The sequence below is a fragment of the Homalodisca vitripennis genome, chromosome 4 (assembly GCF_021130785.1).
Source record: "Homalodisca vitripennis isolate AUS2020 chromosome 4, UT_GWSS_2.1, whole genome shotgun sequence".
Lineage (NCBI taxonomy): Eukaryota > Metazoa > Arthropoda > Insecta > Hemiptera > Cicadellidae > Homalodisca > Homalodisca vitripennis.
The window spans coordinates 169,849,084-169,870,294 of record NC_060210.1 but is presented as its reverse complement, the minus strand read 5'-3'; the positions used below and the strand labels follow the sequence as shown (position 1 = coordinate 169,870,294).

Here is a 21,211-nt window from a genome sequence, read left to right as displayed (position 1 = left end):
GGTCCGCAAAAATTGAATTGCCTTTTAGAATTATCACCATGACAAATCATATTCTATGTGTGATTCTAAGCTAAAAATGAATAATAGCTTTTTTTCAATTTCCACTTTGTTTAACCGCCATTTTGTATTAACAAATTTTATCTCTAAAACTAGTAAAGCTAAAGAAAAAAAATTTGCCACATAGGTTTTAATAGGTAAGAGGAAAATAAAAATAATAATTGTGTTCTTTTCGTTAATATTATAAAAGGGCGTCTGAATGAAATTAAAAAAAAAAAAACAAAACAAAAACAAAAACAGTATAGTTATACAAAATGTACTAGACACTAACTATTTGGAACATGTTATTGCAATTCCAACGGTACTAGTTTCAACGAAATACGTCAAGGCATAATCAAGCACAGCCACTTCAAAGGTACGCTTGCACAAGCCAGAAGCAGCAAACATTTTGTCTTTTGATAGGCATCAGCTGTATTACATCAGTTATAAAAAAAATGATAAGGTACCAACTATTTGGACAATGTTATTACAATTCCAACGGTACTTATTTCAACGAAATCCGTAAATGCATAAGCGAACTTTTGTAGAAGCCAATGAATAAAACGTTCCATAGGACTTTGTAATTAAATTGTGTAAAACTGCCTCCGAACTGATATCTGGAATAAAATGTGAAACGCCTACAATGCGGAAAACGTGATACAGCTACAGATACGTGTACTGACACTGCCTATCCTGTTTATGTCGGCACTGCCAGATGTGTGTGTGAAATGTTTAGATTCAGTGTAGCGTGTTCCAAATGTATTTTATCGTGAGCCTTCTTACAAAACTTATATCATTTAGAATAAAATAAATAAATAACATAATTTTAAAAGTGTTAGTACTAAATAAAATCACACGTTATGTAACACAAGACAGTGTGTTACCTAGAGGGATGAGCGGACGATATTATCGTGGCCGCCTGGCTGTCAGTATTACTGAACTATCACTAAACTTTCTGGCTACGAAAATAAAGTTCTGTTAAATAGCTGACTGTAGTGACATGATTCAGTATACTCCATGAGAACAATGCTAAATCTTTAACAATTTACGTCCTTATATTTTGATGTACTATTATCATGGAGGTGTCAATTTTGAAGTTACAACTTTTTTTCTAAATAAGTTATAAACAATTCACAAAAGTCTAAAAATAGTTTTGATGAGTATGTAATATAAAATTAAACATCTACGGTCACAAATAAAGGTGCAAAAGTGTTTAAGGTTTAACATTGTTCTTACGGGCCTAATATAAACATGGTCACTAGTGCAGCTGGTTTCATAACATTTATTTATAGACGTGGGAAAAATGATTAGAATGTTGATTTCAGTTAGGTGTAGAAACACACCACGCATCTCGAGATCCATACTAGAGATTTTTGTTTTTTTATATTAATTTAAAATGTGACATGAAAAATATAGATGAAATATAAAAATCATATCTCAAAGCGTAATATGGAACATTAAAAAATCTCAATATATGTACAATATTTATGTAAGTCGTTTTCTCCCAATTATGCTAATTGCAGAGTTTTAAAATAATTTCTATTAGTATACTCTATTAAAAAGAACTATAAAGCATTGTTTATTGTGAAGAATGTAAATTTTCAGCATATACGATAACAAAACCAATTTAAGGGTGTTTGTATACAAAATGTCTATCATCAGTTGTAAGAGTATTTAAAAATAACGCCTCAACAACTCTTTCTTTCTTCTAAGATAACAAGAAGATTTAACAATAGAAATCATCATAAAAATAATTAAACAGCTTAATTAAATTTTGAATACGGCTTATTTTACTCTAAGTAAAACAATCCACTGGCCCGCTTGTTTACAAGACTTGGGACGATTGGATATTTTTGTTTGGGAATAAATCACCCATAATTAATTAGGTTGTTTAATTTTTTTATGATGATTTCTATTTTCTTATTTATAAAATTATAAGTTAAGATACGATTTTTAACTAACATACTATTTGGCCAGTTAAATAAAAAAATGCCATCTTAGGATGAATTAGTATGCCATTCTAATATTTCTAATACAACACATGCGATCTGCCTACATTGGCTCATATATTATGCGTCACACTTTCAAATTCTCTGGAGAAGCTACAAGTCAACTTGACTTAGTCACGTTCTACATCAGTGTCTCCCGTCAGTCCTATGATATGTTTCTAAATGAAGATTCTAAACCAATTAAAACACTGTCAAATTTCAAAAATCTGTTTAAATTATTTTTGTAAATATAAGCTAATACTTTCAGATTTTATAATATAGCACTATGAAGACATTGATATGTGATCATGCGGGACTCTATGAGGATATTTACTAAGATGATTGTTATGATGTACACAGAAACTCAAGTGTGCGAGGTATCGGCTGAAGGTTGTTGTGGACGAGCTACAAGCAGCCACCGCAGTCGACTACCAGACAGCGCTGGTAGCGTTCCTCAACTGTCTCATCATCTCCACGTCAGTCCTATGATATGTTTCTAAATGAGGATTTTAAACCAATTAAAAACACTGTCAAATTCTCTGGAGAAGCTACGAGTCAACTTGACTTAGTCACGTTCCACGTCAGTGTCTCCCGTCAGTCCTATGATATGTTTCTAAATGAGGATTTTAAACCAATTAAAACACTGTCAAATTCTCTGGAGAAGCTACGAGGTCAACTTGACTTAGTCACGTTCCACGTCAGTGTCTCCCGTCAGTCCTATGATATGTTTTCTAAATGAAGATTTTAAACCAATTAAAACACTGTCAAATTCTCTGGAGAAGCTACGAGGTCAACTTGACTTAGTCACGTTCTACATCAGTGTCTCCCGTCAGTCCTATGGGATGTTTCTAAATGAAGATTTTATAGCAATTAAAACACTATCAAATTCTCTGGAGAAGCTACAAGTCAACTTGACTTAGTCACATTCTACATCAGTGTCTCCCGTCAGTCCTATGAGATGTTTCTAAATGAAGATTTTATACCAATTAAAACACTGTCAAATTTCAAAAATCTGTTTAAACTATTTTTGTAAATATAAGATAATAAATGAAAAATCAATTATTGAGAAAGTTCGCAATATAGTAATTTAAATTACAAAATAAATAATGTTTTAAATTTATGTGTTAGTATTAGTTTCTATTGGAATGAAGTAGAAGGGTAATATTCAGATTTTATAATATAGCGCTATAAAGACACTGTTCATGCGGGACTCTGTGAGGATATTTACTAAGATGATTGTTATGATGTACACAGAAACTCAAGTGTGCGAGGTATCGGCTGAAGGTTGTTGTGGACGAGCTACAAGCAGCCACCGCAGTCGACTACCAGACAGCGCTGGTAGCGTTCCTCAACTGTCTCATCATATCCACGGCAGATCTGAAGGAGCGCATCCGAATCCGGAATGAGTTTATCGGTAAGCCAGTGTGGAGATAATACTAATTATAGTATCACTGTGGAGGTACTACTAATGATAGTACCACTGTGAAGGTATACTAATGATAGTATCACTGTGGAGGTAATACTAATGATAGTACCTGTGGAGGTAGTAGGTAAGTCGATACCGGCCTTAATGATAGTACCACTGTGGAGGTAATACTAATGATAGTACCACTGTGGAGGTAATACTAATGATAGTACCACTGTGGAGGTAATACTAATGATAGTACCACTGTGGAGCTACTACTAATGAATCAAGCTCTGCAAACCGTGCGGCAGTGTACACTCTCATTCCCTTCCTCCAGCTTAAAATCTCAAATGTCTAGAAGCATATGTTGTAAATCAGAAATTAGCACTTCGTTACCCACAAATTCCTAAAGTTCAGGGCGGAATTTACATATGGGCTGAATGGGCCCATATGTATATTCTGTGGATATAGTATGTGGATATAGTATTCTGTGGATATATTCTAGGGCCCATATAGCCCAGGGCGGCAGAATTCAGGGGGCGGCAAATTTTGGTAAAAAAGTAAAAAATAAATTATTCCAAAACTTACAAATATGTGAAAAAAATTACTTGTAATACATTTGTAAACACAACAATTTGTAAATTGGAATTGTTTAAACAATCATTGGCTTAATATATTCCGTTTATTTCGTAGTCCTTACATTAATGTAATATGGTGGATAGCACAGGGGCGGCAAATCTTCAAATCTGCCTCTGCTAAAGTTCCAAATTTAAAAAGACAAATTATCAGAGTTGTATAGATTTTTTTTTCTGAATATATAACTTTTTATACTCAGAGAACAGAATAGTGGCAATACACAACGTGTTTTAGTAATTTCTACATTCAACGTGTATCAGTAAAATTATATAAACTTGTACGATTGCTTTGATTTCTTTGATAAACTTAAATTATCTTTATTAGAATAGTATGATTAAGTTTCTGTATATAAACTAACCGGATAAATTGTGATCTGTGATCCAATGCATATTCAGATGCTAGCTAGAATTTTGTAAAATATAAGATAAATTTATAAATTTTAAAAACTATAATTTAATTTAAAGTTTAAAAATCATATCCCAAATGGTCGTCAGACTCAAAAACCAAATGAAAGAATCTGTCAAGTGCATCTCAAATTAAAGTTATTTGTAAGACAATCCAACGGCATAAATAGCAATTTATGACTTGTATGTAATAAGTAGATGCGGTTTTATTTTGAACAAAATAATTAAAGGAGCTATGTAACTAAAATTATTTGATAAATATTCCATCGCGCTGCTTATTTTAAATAGTAAAAACTAATTAACTGTCGCTTAGAATGTGACACATGAAGTTGGATTTGTATATTATTGTTAATTTTGTCCCACAATGTACTTAAATTTGAGACTTTTCTCGACACGTTACCATATTTGAAATGTTAATCCCTCTTCCTATCCGAGGGAATGGATAGGTAATTTTAAAACCTATAAAACGATTCTAAAGTAGACTATTATATTATTAGAAATCTTCTAGCGTGTTCCCAACATTTTAGTGATATCACACTTAAGCTTGATAGCAGATCACCTAACATAAACTTATTCTCAGTGTGGGATCCCCACATGCTCTTCCACTCCGTGAATACTCCACTCTATAAATAACGAATTGTATTAAAATTTATGAAGTATGCATATTATAGTAAATAGTCTAACTTTCCTACTTTTTGTTTTGAAAAGAAGAAAGGATTATTTAGGCAAAATCTTGCACTGTTACCAAGACAGACATCATGTTATAACGTAGTCGTTGTGTGCAGATCATTATAGCTGACATATGATTTGTTCCCACATATAAACCACAATGAAATATGCTATAAACTTAAAAGCATCACGAACACGCACACGGGCAGGTTCATTAGACCATCAGATTTGTCAAGCATGTTCATTAAAATTATGTTTCCGTCAAAATGCTAAATGCTTTAATGCACGTGCAACACCACAATGAAAAACCTAAATCTTTTGAAGTATGCAGTTTAACTACTAACAAGAGAATTAAAAAAGGGCTTCACCGACAATAGAAGAGACTGACAATAAACAATAAACTACATTTAACAGTTGACCGTAAAAGATTACGTCCTTTGTAAACCATAATTCCGTAAAAGTTAATTGTATTCAATTCCTTCCATACGTAGCTCTATATATATATATATATATATATATATATATATATATATATATATATATATATATATATATATATATATGTATGTGTGTGTGTGTGTGTGTGTGTGTGTGTGTTTTGTTTTCCAAAATTATAATGTGGGCATATTACATTTGATAAAAACTATTATTTCGAAAACTGTTTTTAACATTACGCGCCTTCAATATTAGAGATGACAATACGGCAACATAGAAGCTCTGTAATTGTATTACAAATTTTGAAGGCACTATCAGTATTTGTTGTGGGTAGGAAATAGAACATGTGTGGCTTCGAAAGAGCGATCATCTGCAATGTTCAATCTTTTCTTCACCGCCCTAACTTACAACACCTCCAACAATATATAACACAAACAAATTCTAAACTGGACTCACTTCAATAATATTCAATTAATTTTATTTAAATAAGTAAATGGGTATAGTTTTAAATTTAGTGTATTCGTAAAACCAAATATGTGCTAATATTATTAAGAACATTTTAGTATTATATTGTATCGCACTTATTATTTATTTATTAACTGTAAGGTGCAATGTTATTTATTTATTACATGATTTTGCAGAGATTTGAACGAGTAAATAAAATAAGTAGGCTACCCTCCTCAGCCAAGCAGACAACTGTATAGCATTGCTTTAATAGGTATTTTTTCTTACATTGTCTGGACATACGGCATAAAGCAATATTTGAACAAAGGTAGTAACTATTCATTAAAGAAGTATCTAAAAACTTGTAGCTATTACAAAATAACCCGTTACTATAACTTCTAATAATTAAATGCGGAAATCTCTGGGAACCAAACGATGACATAAAAATTTACCTGCCCACATTCCACTGTTAATAGGGGTTGATTTCAAACACCTATTACAGATAATTTCAATTTGACTATAAAACGGTGACTTGAATCAGTTACAGAATGAATTAAACAAACCAAGTGTATGTTACATTTAAACGTACACATTTCTTTTTTTTTTCAAAAAATATAACAACTACTCGCAACAATCTAAAAATTGATAGTTTGTCAATTATTCCATTTTATAAAATCAAAAGAATGTTTATAAAGATTAGTCCAAAAGTGACTGAAAAAAGACATAATCATTTTAGTAAGACTAATTTCATATAACATTTTGTTATTATCGAAATAAATAGATTCTGATTCTGATTTATAGGTACTTGCAATAACTGTTTCACTCCCCGACGAGGGCCCTAAAACATTACTCTGTAAACTTAAATCTAAAATGGATCAGAGGTTTGGAATATTTTTCAGTGATTACATCTACTCAGGAGTGTTTAGAGTATCATTTAAAAGTAATATGCTCACGATGTCACAGATTTTCAGTAGTAAATTGCGTGTAAAGCCGCCGGAACTGCTAGTAATTTATAAATCAGGCTTTTATAGAGGTATGAGCTACAAACTAGCACCGGTTCATCGGCCTAGAATCGTGCCACTCAGGCGCGGTGGCGAGGCAGTCTCGGGGGTTTTCGTTGACGTGGGAGGTATGGATTCATTTGTGCATAAGTGGGACGAAATGTCAGTTTAACCTTGAGAAATGACACAAAGATTGATATCAATAAATGAAAAACAGTAAATTCCTTCATTCTTGTGTCCCATCTTAATGGTTGATGATAAATGAGAAATTGTGCACTTGACGATACAATGAGAATGTCTCTTCACCTACATTACACTGTATTGTGCATTCTACGTGTCGAAACGATGTAAAGATTTCGTTTTTAGCTTCTTCGTTGCCGACTTTTTTAGACGAATATGACTCCAGGTTTCAGGAGTAAAGTCTGTGACAACGTCAGATTTCAGACGCTGCGCCAAGAAGAAGGTGACCTGGAGCTCTAAACTCCACATTCGCATCGATACATTTCCCATAAGAAAGGAATCGACCGTTAGTAGCACTAGTCTTGGTGGGAACCGAATATAAGGATATCGAAAATGTTAAAAATGTTGTTACATACAATAGAAAGAACAAATCTGGTGAAGTATATAATTAAGTACACAGTAGTAAAATGTGATGACAAATTAGAAGTAAGATAAACTATTAACGGGGCCGGGCTGTTGTTCTCTTTTAATTCAAAACAGACATAACATCTGTTGGGTTTGTAATAAATTGAGTCGAGTCGGTTCTCCAAAAGAAAATACAAACAACAAAAACAGAAAAATCATTAGGCCTACGTTCATTTCACGAGTCAGAGCATTTCTCCAAAGAGCTCACTAATGGAAATGGAAAGTGGTGCAAAGGACGCTGTGTCTGTGATCAAACCGAACTGCAGAAGGAAGTATATTTATAGTGTAGTGCTGTTTCTTTTTACTGTACCACATCATTTCACGAGTCAAGAGTATTTCTGCAGAGAGCTCACTAATGGAAATGCGGAAAGTGGTGCACAGAGGACGCTGTGTCTGTGATCAAACCGAACTGCAGAAGGAAGTATATTTATAGTGTAGTGCTGTTTCTTTTTACTGTACCACATCATTTCACGAGTCAAGAGTATTTCTGCAGAGAGCTGAGTATGAAAGCGGAAGGAGGCACAGAGGACGCTGTGTCTGTGATCAAACCGAACTGCAGAAGGAAGTATATTTATAGAGCGGTGCTGTCACCTTGAACTAGAGCTGCGTGGCGGTGCAGTGTATGCTGAAATAATTTGAACGTTCCGAAAACAGTCGAGATAGTTCAGGCTTTAAACGTTATACCCTCGGGATAATACTGATCAGAATAACTATCAACATGTCTCATATTCTCAGAACAATGGGCTTAACGCCAAATAAAAATACAAAATTAATTACATTGACGTTCACTTTTACTATAAACATTTGAACACTCTTATTTCGCCAAAAAGACATTTTGAAGTAGAGTGGTATACCTAGTATATAATTCTGCACTACACTTTTTTCATAGCCACTGCAGTATTTGGCTGTTTCATAAAGAAACTATCAACTGAAAACTAAATTAACTAACTATAAATTTATTACTATTCTCCATGAAAGATGAAATTACGGATTTTTACAAATCTCAAGATGCAAAGACATTAACAATTTTTTTAATTCGATTTTGTTACCAAATACATAAAACAACGGATCGTAAAAGTAGTAGAGTGAAACGAACATCATATTGTAGTTGAAGTATTATCACTAAATATTGAGTACGGTATTTCTCTAGAAAAACTTATTCTAAAAGTAACTGAAACATTTTATAGTCTTAAATTTAAAATGTTCAAGGCCTGATCGCGGATACATTTTACTATTTCTTGAAATATTACACACTCTCAGAAGATACACCCTCTGTACTCAGTTTTTAAGAATTCACCAAACGAAAAGGTCGTCGTGGACATCAGTATCAGAAACGTACTCGTAGACTCTCTATGTTTTATTCTATTTTTGGCGCATAGGAATAATATAATAACAATTCTGGAATATGTTTTTCTAAAATTAAATATTATGCCTCTAAACGTTACTTGCTTTACTTCCTTAAACTGCTTTTTATGCGTTAACGTATGATTTTCTTTTTCTTCTGTGCCATGATACACAACACTTTCTTGTATTATTTCCTTGATATTAACTGAATCATTCTATATTTCTAAATCGTACGTCATTATGTGAGTTTTTTTTATTATTTACATCCGTTAATGTTCAACTTTATTAAAGTGAATCATACGTTAATTTCATATGTAAATTCTGTACACTAATTATATCCATTGATTTGTAACTTTCTTGAACTGAGCCATACGTCCTCTATGTGAACTGGACGGAATGTTTCCGAGTTATCAAAGTGAATTTCTTGTAATGTTTTCACGAAGCTACCTTAAATAATTAAAGGCCTTAATATTATAAAAATATTTTTACCTTAAGGGGTTCAGTAGGCCATATCTATGACCTAGCAATTACTCGTATATTTATATTCTTTTTTTGTGGTTTAAAAGACGCTAATTAAGAGAAAAAATTTAGCTTAACGTTTTGGAGGTTTTTAGGTAAAAATTTAATAAAAACACATTTTTTAACTCTTTGAAGTGTGACGCTAATATAATTTACAATGTTTTTTACAAATTATTTTTTTTACAAATTGTAGTAGATATTCGGTCCAATATCTACTAAGATCATTATTATTAAAACTTTAAACATGTATATGTTTCGTACTTGACAATAAAACAAGAATTTTATTTTTTAGAGCTCTAAAGTTGACAATAATGTATGTAATGTATGTGTGTGTGTTATTGTATCATTTTATTAGATGGTGTGAAGAATACTATTGCATACAGAGGAAATAGGGATCAGTTAGAGATATATCTTTGGAATTCATTTAGTAACAGATTTGGTTGTTTGTTTACTTTTAAACGGTGTCAAATACTTTGAAGTTATTGAGTAATTGAAAAGAGTTTCGTTGTTTGTGGAATTACTTCATCCCGATAAAGCTCGTGCCAGATTGAGATAGCCCACGATACGAGATACTGTACACCTCATGATCGTGGAGACGTTATACTGCTGTTGTGACCGACAGTGTACTGCACGGTTAACCCCGCGATCGTCTAGACACTATACTGCTGTGCTGACGGTCCACTGTACCTTGTAATCGTGTAGCCTCTATACTGCACAGCCGACCGTGTACTATACTGTAATAGTGACTGACAGCCGACGGTCTACTGTACCTTGTAATCGTGTAGCCTCTAATACTGCACAACTGACCGTGTACTATACTGTACTATACACCTCCAGACTGTATAGACACTATACTGCTGTAGTGACCGACAGCCGACGGTGTACTGAACTTTGCACCTCGTGATCGTGTAGATGCTATACTGCTGCAGTGGCTGGTGTCATGTGTTTCTACCCGAGCATTGTCATCCTCACCTATCCGAGTAAGGGATCAATTGTACTCTATGGCTATACAAAAGTTCAGAGTGTTTTACGTTAGTGTCGATAAATTCAAAGAATTTAATTTTTTTTTTTCCAGAGAATTTCGCCAAGTGGTGTTCAAATCAACAAAGTTCTAAGGGCCACACGACCTTGCTATCATGAACTGGTTCATGTGTCGAGAGCTCACAAAAATCTGAGAGCCAACTTCGAGACACAGTGGTGGGTTTTTTGTAGCCCGCGGGACTTTCCCTCTCCGTGAAATCCCATTTAGAATCATGGGATTATTCGTACATTCTCACTTAAAAGTGATAACGTATGCTATCAGAACACCGCTATGTTTGTCCAAGACTGGCAATCCTGTTTTTACAAGTGAATTACCCAACGAAACAGTTTCGTGATACGGTATTACACTTACATCCACTAACTGAAATAATGACCGAGTGAACAGAGTTTCAAATAGTGACGAGTAAATGTTAAGATAATATAATAGCTTGAATACAGTACTGATGCGTAGTGATGGTAAATTCTGTCTGTTTCAGGGCTCAAACTGCTGCCAGTACTCAACGAACTAAGGTAGGGAGAACATTTTCAAGTCAATATTTTCCTACTTAAATGATATTAAACAATAGTTGGTAAAATATGGCCATTACATTAGATTTTTCGCTTTCCTTTACACAACCCAAGTTTACAATGTTCAGGTGACTGGATATACTGTAATGTTAACCACGAGCTGAGAAGGGAGCTTTAAACCTTTTTTATTACCTACCGGTACCGATGAACATGTGCGAGTTGCCGCGTGCGGGCGTGTGGCACGCGTGCAGCCCCTTAGGATAAATTTAGCTCCAGTTCCAGTCTGTTTCCAGCAGTCCCGGCTCCAGTCACAGGTATCGTAGATGCACTCATAGATTCAGCTTACACTGGTAGGTTTATTTGTACATTGACGGCGCAATAAACTTCATTCGCCGATTGTAGTATTATTTAACTTTTCTCCTTAATCACTAATATTCCAAATTTAGTTGCGTAACTAACTTTAAATAGTTATAATATTGTCATATTTATTCATGTAATTGTTATAGACTAAATAGTTTTTAATAAATACCCACTAGAGCAGCATAATTTGTACTAAATTGGTATTAAATAGTGCACATATAAAATAACCTGTAAATGTATAAAAATAAGCCAAAGATATCAAACAATTTCCAAGTCTTTCATATATTTTAGCCAGCTCTACTTTTGAATAATCTGAGAACAACTTGGACTATTCCTTCTCCAGGCCCTTTTCCAGCTCTTGTTTCATACATATTCTTCGTATTGATGGGTATTTTTGTCTGCAAATTTCAATTCGAACAAAAATCTGCCAATTTATTGCTCAACCAATTTCTTTGAATGATTTGTAGACGCTATGTTTTCATATAGAGGAACAATGACATTCCTTAAATAAAAAAAAAATAAATAAAAAATAGCACACGATTAATGTCTTGCTTTTATCGGTTCCACGTTAAAGTAAAATCAACGCGGCAGCGTTAGCCTAGAGATAAGAGTGGCTATTCAGTGGATAACTTACACTGTTGTTTGGCACAGATACAACCAAATTTTGGCTGTCGGACTGGTGATTATGCCGTGTGTAAAGCTAAAAAGAAGTAACTTATAAGCAATATCATTTAATATTTAATCCTTTCATCGACCTCAACTAAAACTAGAACGGATGACTATTGATTTCTTTCTAAGGGTAATGTTTGATTAAGTTTATGAAAACCTAGGTAGGTTACGTGTTTTACACTGTAAATTTACCACTCCTCCCGGACCTAAAGGGCACCAATGCCATGGCTGTCAGTACCCAAAACTCGAATACTTTGTCGCATGTTTAGACTTGGCATAACTTAATTTTATATTGTTTTTTATTCAAGTCTCCCCTGTCCAACGGGCTACCTTCGACCGCAAAATAGACTCCAATACACTTTTTTTTATTTCACTTTCCTGAAAAAAAATCATTTATATACCGGGGTTTTTTATCTCATTGCTCTCACAGGGACGCAATATAGAACAAAATAGGCAACTGTAAGAGCCATGAATTAGATATCGAGTAACAGTTTTTGGGGAATTTTTAAGTAACATTTGTATTTTGAATTTGTTCAGAATAATTTATACGTATGTGTAATAAATACTTAATTTTTAATTTATGCCTGCATGCATTACTTGTGATCATAGATAGTAAAATAACTTCTGGATAGCTAACTCAATATAATACAAATAGTCTTATTTAGGACTATTCTATTAAACACCAAGTGGAAAGAAGATGGTCCAAAAACTATGAAACAAATCAATACGGATTCTCTAATGAAGATATTAGTTGCATTAGAGTCGATTATTGGTACCCCTCCCCCCGAGCAGATGCATACCACATTTTGTTGAAGTAGACGAACAGTTTTCTGTCAATTCATGTTGTAACGACTTGACAATCCTATATATGGATTAATTTTCTTGAAACTTTGCTAGCCGTTATAGATGCCAAATAACTAGGGCCGTATTATTTTCGTTATTTCATTAATTGTTATGGGTTTCCCAAAACCATGTTAACTTTATAACGGAAATAAATTGTGTTACTTAAGTAGAATAATAAATTATAGAAAAATAGTTCTTCCGGTTCAGTCAGAAGAAGTCGTTAGATTCTGTGGCTCTGAAATAAAATATTTTTATTCTCATGGACATGTACTCAATATCTTGAAAACGGTTCCAGATAAAAAAAATAGTTTACAGTAAAACATTTAATATTTAGAAATGTTATAAGCATTCCAGAACACCTTGTATTTTTTCAAAATTTATAATTACGGAGTTGTGATTTTTTAAACTTTGAACAGGCACCATAATGAAATGAAAGAACGTACAAGCTGGCCAACGAATTTAGTCGAAATGTTTATAAGATCAAGTTTTGTACAAAATTAACTTTGGGCTTTATTGCGGCAGTTTTCGTTTCCACAATCTGCGTCATATATATTATAACACACACACGCGCGCGCGCGCGCACTCTTGAACGGGGAAGGTTTTGGGGAGTATATTCGGTGAGGTTATGCATAAATCTTCGGCGAGTGCTGCAAATGTAGCCTATGTACTGCAATATTTATCGGCAACAAGGTTCCCACTATTTTAGTTCTGCACTGACTGGGCCATAATATTGTTAGTAGTCTTTTCTCTGTTAGTAGTTTCCTAGAATTATGACTAAAAATGGGAAATTTAATTTTATATTACATTTAATGATGTTTATAAGTACTTGAGTTGTATATTTGTATCATAGAGAGTTTTTTTCTATAAAATCTGAATTCTAATGTTACTTCTTCATATATTACGAAAATTATGCATTATAATTTTGTAATAACTCTTTGGAAAAATAAGATTCTAAAAATGGGTGAATAATTTATGGCTGTTATAATTTTGCTGTATCAAATTCAGTCTCCTCTTGATGGTACGGAACGGCCGTTTGAAGGAGCACTTTTTTAATCTAAGACAATCACAAAACAAAATCAATTATTTATATGTATCACAAAATATCTTATTTACCATGTATGGCTTCGATGAAGAAAATTAAAACACAACATTAAGAGCCGGCTGTATTGACAACCACCTTAATTTTTGGCCCCATAAGAACGATGTTTAGGTTTTAAACACTTTTATGACCTTATTAGTCGTATAATTATAGAAAATGTCTCATTTTAAAGTTATGATTAATGTCTTTTCGTTTCCTTGGAGATTTATTCTCCTGGAGATTAAAAGTTAATCATAATAAATCTCAAACTTTTTTGTACTTCATCCTATACTACTCCAAATGTAAAAAGCATTTTAGAACACGTTTTTCTCTAAGGTTTATGAGTAGCGGAGTTGTGAACTTTTGTTTACTTTGAAGATACCATAACATGAAAGAACGTATCAAGCTGGCCAACGAACTTAGTCGAACTTAACAACAAAAAGTAAAAAGTATTTGGTTTCGTCTTAGTAATATCTTAAACTTTACAAAATCGTAGACTTAAAAATGTTGAAAAAGCGTTTGAATGGGTCTTAATAATATCTATAAACTATACAATTTTACGATACAAAATAAGGCAGTTTTTGAAGTTTAACTTTGTTCTAATGGGACAAACTTTCAAGATAAGTTTGTGTAATTGGGACTTGTTTGTGATCAAATAAACTGCGGTTTCACCCAAACAACATTTCCAATATTGTCAATGTAATTTAATTCAGCAAGATTAGAGCCACTTTCACAGTTTACACATGATATCGGGACGGTTACGATGTTTGAATGGTGACGTGTCGGGCCGAGATCAGTATTTGGAGAGGATAATGTTTGATCTAACAAAGGGTATCGGCTCATCAGTACCAGCCAACAGTGTTAGTTGCTGTTGCTGCTCCTCAGTCCCTAACAGTTTTACATCAGATGTCCTTCTCGGTGCAATGTTATCTCGGCTACAGGGAGCGGTACTGGTGCAGCTTCAGACGTAGGTATGTCGATCAGTGTTTTCTATGTATATTGCATTACAACACTACCGCTCAACAGCACACGTGTTATTTTGCAGTTCCATTTTTCCTAAGTTTTTTTCTGCTGTGCTGCCATTTCGGCCACAGACAGGTGGTTGTATTGGTACATCTTCAGATCGGCTTTTGTAGATACGTTACATTACATTACCATCCAACAGTGGTTAGTTGTTGCTTGGTGTGATTGAAGTTCCACGCCTCATAGAATTGGAACCGACAGCCAATTTGCAATAAATAAGTACACACAACCTGTTTTAATGAGAGAAAAGTCTTTTTAAAAATCAGCAATGTTAGGTTTTTGGATGTCCAACGGAGAGGGTGAAAAAGGGTTAAAAATATGGAACGAATCTTTTTCTCAGATAATATTTTCTTAGCTTTACGCTCTTAAAACCCACCGTCAGACACATACATAATTAATAGTTAAATCACCGCCAGCCAGACAGTCATTATGTATATGCTTAAAAATATTATTTTATCCCACTTAGGCTACAATGGAAATGTAAAAACAATATCCGACATTAACTTTCATAATGTTATCAGGGAATTTTCGTCAAGGAAAACATGACATATTAATGAGTTGTTTACATTGCTATGCACTACTGGGTTTTCATTTTTTGTTTATTAAGAAAAACGTATTCAAAGTGCTTCACGTTCAGTATAATAAGATCCTTCATAACAATTACGAATTTATTCTTTATGTTAACTTTTGATAGAACAATTTTTACAATACTTAAAACAAGTTTTCAATGGGGAGGGGCCCAACACTTTGTTGAGACCTAGGGGCTAAAAAATGTGAATTCCGCGACTGTGTGTGATGATTCTATTGGGGGACCATGTAGAACCTTTCTAGGATAAACAAGAAGAATTGGGTTACAGAGTGGGATTTCTGTTTTGGCGTCTGTTGCACACCATGTAGAATCTTTCTGGTATAAAAGAGACAGTTTGAGTTACAGAGTGTAATTTCTATATTACGCTGTTGTTTCTGTTGTGGACCATGAGAACACAAGATAACCTTGTATTAATGAGATAGGCTGGGTTACAAAGAGGGTTGTTTGTTTTAATGACCATGGCCAAATTTAGTGATTATTGGGACAAGTCTTTACATCTTATATAAGATGCATAAATATTGTATTTCTTAGAGAAAAATAATGGTTTTTCTCAAATGTCTGAACGTGTTAAAGTAATTTTGCTTGTTTGTTAGACTTCCTGTACGTTCTTGTTAGGGCCAAGTGGAATTATAAAAAAAACAGATAGAGACTGGATATAATACTGAGATGCGAATTTCTCCATTTGCCAACTATTGACTAGAGATTCTTAGAGACATACAATTCCAGATATTTCAGAGCTCAAAATGATTCGAATTTGAAGACCTTATAAAAATCCTACACCCTATATGTAAATTTTCCCTTAGTATAAACAAAACAACTAAACACCTTATTTCGTTTTTTAAATAATATTTATTTGTGCGTTACTGGAAATACTTGTAATTTAAAAAAATATTTTATTTTGAATATACTTTGAACTCCACTGAGCATACTTTTTAAACATGTACCGTACTGAAACTGTACTTGAACTAGCTACCCAAAATTGTACACAAAGTCCATACTTTTGATATGTCTGTATATATTAAAGTATTGTGTGATTTAAAGTTTTTTTGTAGTTTTTATATTTTAATGAGTATTTTAAATAACTGCAAGAAAGTATTAAACAAAAAATTGACATACACCTTGTGCCTTAAAATACTATAGGCCTACCTCTTCAAAGTATTTATCATTGCAAAAAACGTCATATAATATACAGAATATTCTGTAAAGGATGAATATTTAATAACCCTGAATAAGTCCAGAAATATGTCTGGAAGGGTTTATTGAATTCTATAAACGGCCCACTTTCTTAGAATAATAGAGTTTCCTTATTGTTTTTAGGTAATTGAGCTATGCATCATTTCATTATCTTGGTCTCACAGAGCTCAGGTTTAACACAAACTGTTTGTCAAGTAATTTAGTTCACTCAGAACAGTAGAAGTACACAAGAAGTTAAAGAGCTTAGGGTCTTTTTGTCAAGGGAGTTTGATTGGCAAACAGTGAGATAGAGGGTGATGGAAGAGAGATAGAGATATGAAATCTAAGTTTTCATTAATGGTGTGATTATATTTAACCTGTGTTTGCAGGAAAAATGCATGAAGGGTCACAGCACAACCTACTGACCGCCCTCCCCTCTTATGAGTAGTCTTAATTAATATCATATTTATGTTTGTTCTCTTGTAATAGTAGAAGTGCATGATAATTTTGCAGAGATCAGAGTACTTCTTGATGTGTTTGATTGACAAGCAGAGGGAGGGGGGAAAGGAAAAGAGAGATGAGATTTGTCTTCTTCTTTAACGCTGTTGTCTGTATCTTTGTTCGCAGGAGAAGTGCACGAGGAGTTGCAGAGCTTGGCGTCCAGCTTGATGTATTTGATGAGCAGAGAGAGAGAGTGACGAGGCCCAAGTCTTGCATTCTCCTCACCAAGTAGATCTCAGCTCACATCTGGATGTATTCTACGCAATACTTAGACAAGTAAGTTTACTTGCTTGGATTTGAATTTTTCTAACTTTGTTGCCACTTTCTTCACTTGGTTTGTTACTCCTCTAGAAAAGCACTAGAATATTTTATAATCAAACACTTTTTTCAATTTATGTTGCACTAAGGAGTGTGTTATGCCTGCAGGTTGCTGATACACCACAGGAGATCCCATTTTTGAGCATACTTCAGCATCTACTTCGAATTGATCCTCGTGAGGCTGTCAGTGACATTATCTGGGACACGGCCGAGCGGTTGGTGCACCGTGCAACTCTACTAGAGGGCAAGGAGGACGCCACACGACTGCTACGCTCTCCTAGTCTTCAGTCCCACAAACAGCCCTTGTGTGGTAGCCGCAAGCAGAGTCTAAACACCTCGGTACCCCCTCCCCCTCCTCCACCCTTAGCTCCCCCTGGACCCCCTCCTCCCCCACCACCTCCTCCACTGGCCCCACCACCACCACCCTGTGCCCCCTCCCAACCCAGTATGGGAGGACCACCCCCTCCTCCTCTACTCAACCCCCCTGTCACGACCAAAATCCCCTCAGAATCAGTGGATAGTGGTCAGAACGTTGTTTTACCTCAGCAAGAAACACCTACCCCTCGTGCAAAAATGAAAAAACAATCAACTGGAATAAAATACCAAATAATAAAGTGAGTATTTAACATTGAATTAAGTAAAACAGCATATCCTTGTCATTATTATAGTGAAATTGGTGATTTGATGAAATGCAAAGTTATTTAATGCTAAGTAATTATAAAATGTTGAGGATTTATCACATGTAGTTACAGCACATTAGCATGGACAGGCTTGCCTAATAAATGTTGAATTTGTGTTTATTTAACTTGTTCATATTTGAATCAACAAATACCCATCAGGTTTATCCTATTTATTAAAAAATAAGCTGGTTTAGATATTAATTTTCATGTTCTTTTATTGGACAATATGACATGTTTCATTGAGTAAATGAGAACTTTCTATGGTTCACAATAAAGGAGGAACAAGTAATTCTCTGATACTGTCACAAGATAATGTTATGAGTTCCTTATGTTGGAAAACTCTCTCAGGAGTTTCAGATTGGCAACATATTCTTTATAGAATTCCAGATCTGGGATTGGTTCTTGCTGAACCAATGAGTTTTTCAAAAACATACCAGGAAGACAGTATTGGACATGAAGAGTCTCAGCTATAGTTCCACACATCTTCCATAAGCAAGGATCAGTGACCTAGAAAGACTGGGAGCGTTATCTGTCAGGGTGAGCCAGAGTGTTTCATTAGAGATGTCAAATTTTGAAGATTTCAGCTTCAGACTGACACACATTGCCTGCTATAATCCTGGGTGGTGTAACAATGCAGGTAATCTAGTACTAGCAGTTGATGGCTGTTGCCAAAATGTTGCTAGAGCGTTGCCTCTCACTGACTAATGATTAGCCTGATTAGTCACTGTAATGCTGTTAAAACAGTAATGTTTACAATAAACTAATAAAATCTAAGTAAAAACGCTTAAATAATTTAATTTGTTTATACGTATATACATATAGGAGAATTTTTCTCAATGATATTAATTTTAATTAATTGCTCAATAATTACATATTCTCATCCATTTTCCAATATTAAGATAAAGTTCAGGAGGTGCTAATAATGTAAACTTTGTTTATTCAGAAATTAAAGGATATATCTTGTACTCAGGTTGTGGGGAAGCATAACATCTGGTCATTGGTGGCCCGCAGTCACCAGCACTCACCCATGGCTGACCTGGACTGGGACGAGATGGAAGGACTGTTTTGTCAACAGGCTCCACCACCACCATCCACATCCACCTCCGCCCAGTCGTCCCCCCATCTCAGCAACCGAGACTCGGTTGATGGAGATAGGAAACGCAAGGAGCCATCCGAGGTCATTAGTCAATTTTCTTACTAGACACTGCTCATTTCAGTTGCAGCACATTTTTTATGGTCTAATATTAAGTTAAGACCCAACTCTTTGTTTGCTACTCCATATCAAAGTAGTTCAATAAATAAAAATACAATAGCTTTTTAAAGACATAAATAATTTTTATATATTATTTTAATAAACAAAGCCTAATGAAGCAATAAATGTTTGCTCTCACTGCCGTAAAATTAATTTTTAAGACCACAGACAAAATTTTAAGTACATTTAAGTAGGAATAGGTCAAAAGCAGTGTAAATATGTGAAAAATATAAATCTTAAAATTTCAATCAGTTTTGTCAGAGCTATAGTGTCAAATATTCCCCATCTCTTCTGGGAAGTTGGTTTACACATATTGATCTATGATTATATTTAAAATTGTCATTGATGCGTGTTTGTTAAAACATTGTCCCTTATGCCTAACAGTTGTTTCTTATATCCTAATCAATGTGCCAAGCTCCGCTTTATGAGTTAAACCATATCACATGATCAATTCCTATATGCTGGACAATATTGTGCACGGATTAGAAGTGTAGCTGATATACTTATTAGAGATCTGTTCAATATTAGTAGCATACCTAGCACACCAATATGAAAATGTGGGTTTAGTCGGATCAGTTGTTTGCCCATCTTTATAATGAATGTGCATTTTTAATTTTCTTGTACCAATGTCAGTTATTTTTTCTTTTTACAGATTGCCCTCCTTGATGGGAAGAGAAGCCTTAATGTTAATATATTTTTTAAAACAATTTAGAAGGTAAGTTTTGTTCGATTTAGTAATATCAATTTTATATTTACTTTGCTAGTACTTTTAAAGTCACATATAAAAATTTAACAGATTTAATTTTTGTAGGCACCATCATTTTGTAGTTATTAAAATGGAATACACTTGAAGTATCAAATTTAATTTTTTTAGCACCAAACTAAAAGCTAAGATGACACTCATGAAAGGAGAAATCCTCTTTAATATTATCTTGCAATGAAACGGATACTTGGGAGTCAATAATGACATACTAATTATTAATAACTAGGTTTTTTATATATCTGGAGATTTTTAGTAGTAGTGAATTTCCTCTCTTCATCTAAAGAACATTTCATTAATCCAATTAATCCACTTTACAAGTGTACTAACGTACATAAACTTTACAATGAGTTCAGTTATAATCATAATATGGAATCTTCAACAGTGAAATGCCCATTCATGACATGAGACCCCAAGTTTGGATATTGCTATATGAAGAACATTCACCTAATGTTTATGAAATCTCATTGTGATTGTCCTTTATAGAATTTCCTTTGAGGAAACAAAACTTAATGGCATCCTGTAATTTTACATGTGTTATAAAAATATTCAATAAGACAGTGTTACTATTTGTTCTAATGTTGCTTACAATTTTCATGTTAACTTTTAAAATAACATGTATCCATTTAGAAACATTATACATCGAGCCCCTGCTATATACTGCAAAGTAAAGAGTTAAAATAATATCAACTTATCAAATATATAATGGAAATTGATTATTAAACCCAAATAATATTTTACCTTACAGTCTTTAATGTATGAATTTAGGTTGACATTTTATTATATTTTTAAAATTAGACTATTTGTGAGCCTATATCTGATTAAAACTGCTTCAATCAATTGTTCCTGTGTACTATGCTTCTGATTCTAATACTTTTGAAAATTCTGAAC

General features: G+C 33.8%; 1 protein-coding gene across 1 annotated transcript in view; it reads left to right on the top strand.

Annotated features, from left to right (window-relative positions):
* LOC124360594 (formin-J) overlaps nt 1-21,211 on the top strand; it is a 118,152-nt gene that overhangs the window by 76,964 nt on the left and 19,977 nt on the right. The window contains 9 exon segments of the mRNA XM_046814340.1: nt 3,279-3,438; nt 11,044-11,077; nt 17,437-17,494; nt 17,497-17,586; nt 17,737-18,204; nt 18,207-18,242; nt 19,279-19,485; nt 20,213-20,254; nt 20,256-20,275. Coding sequence (XP_046670296.1) covers nt 3,279-3,438; nt 11,044-11,077; nt 17,437-17,494; nt 17,497-17,586; nt 17,737-18,204; nt 18,207-18,242; nt 19,279-19,485; nt 20,213-20,254; nt 20,256-20,275 — 1,115 coding nt within the window.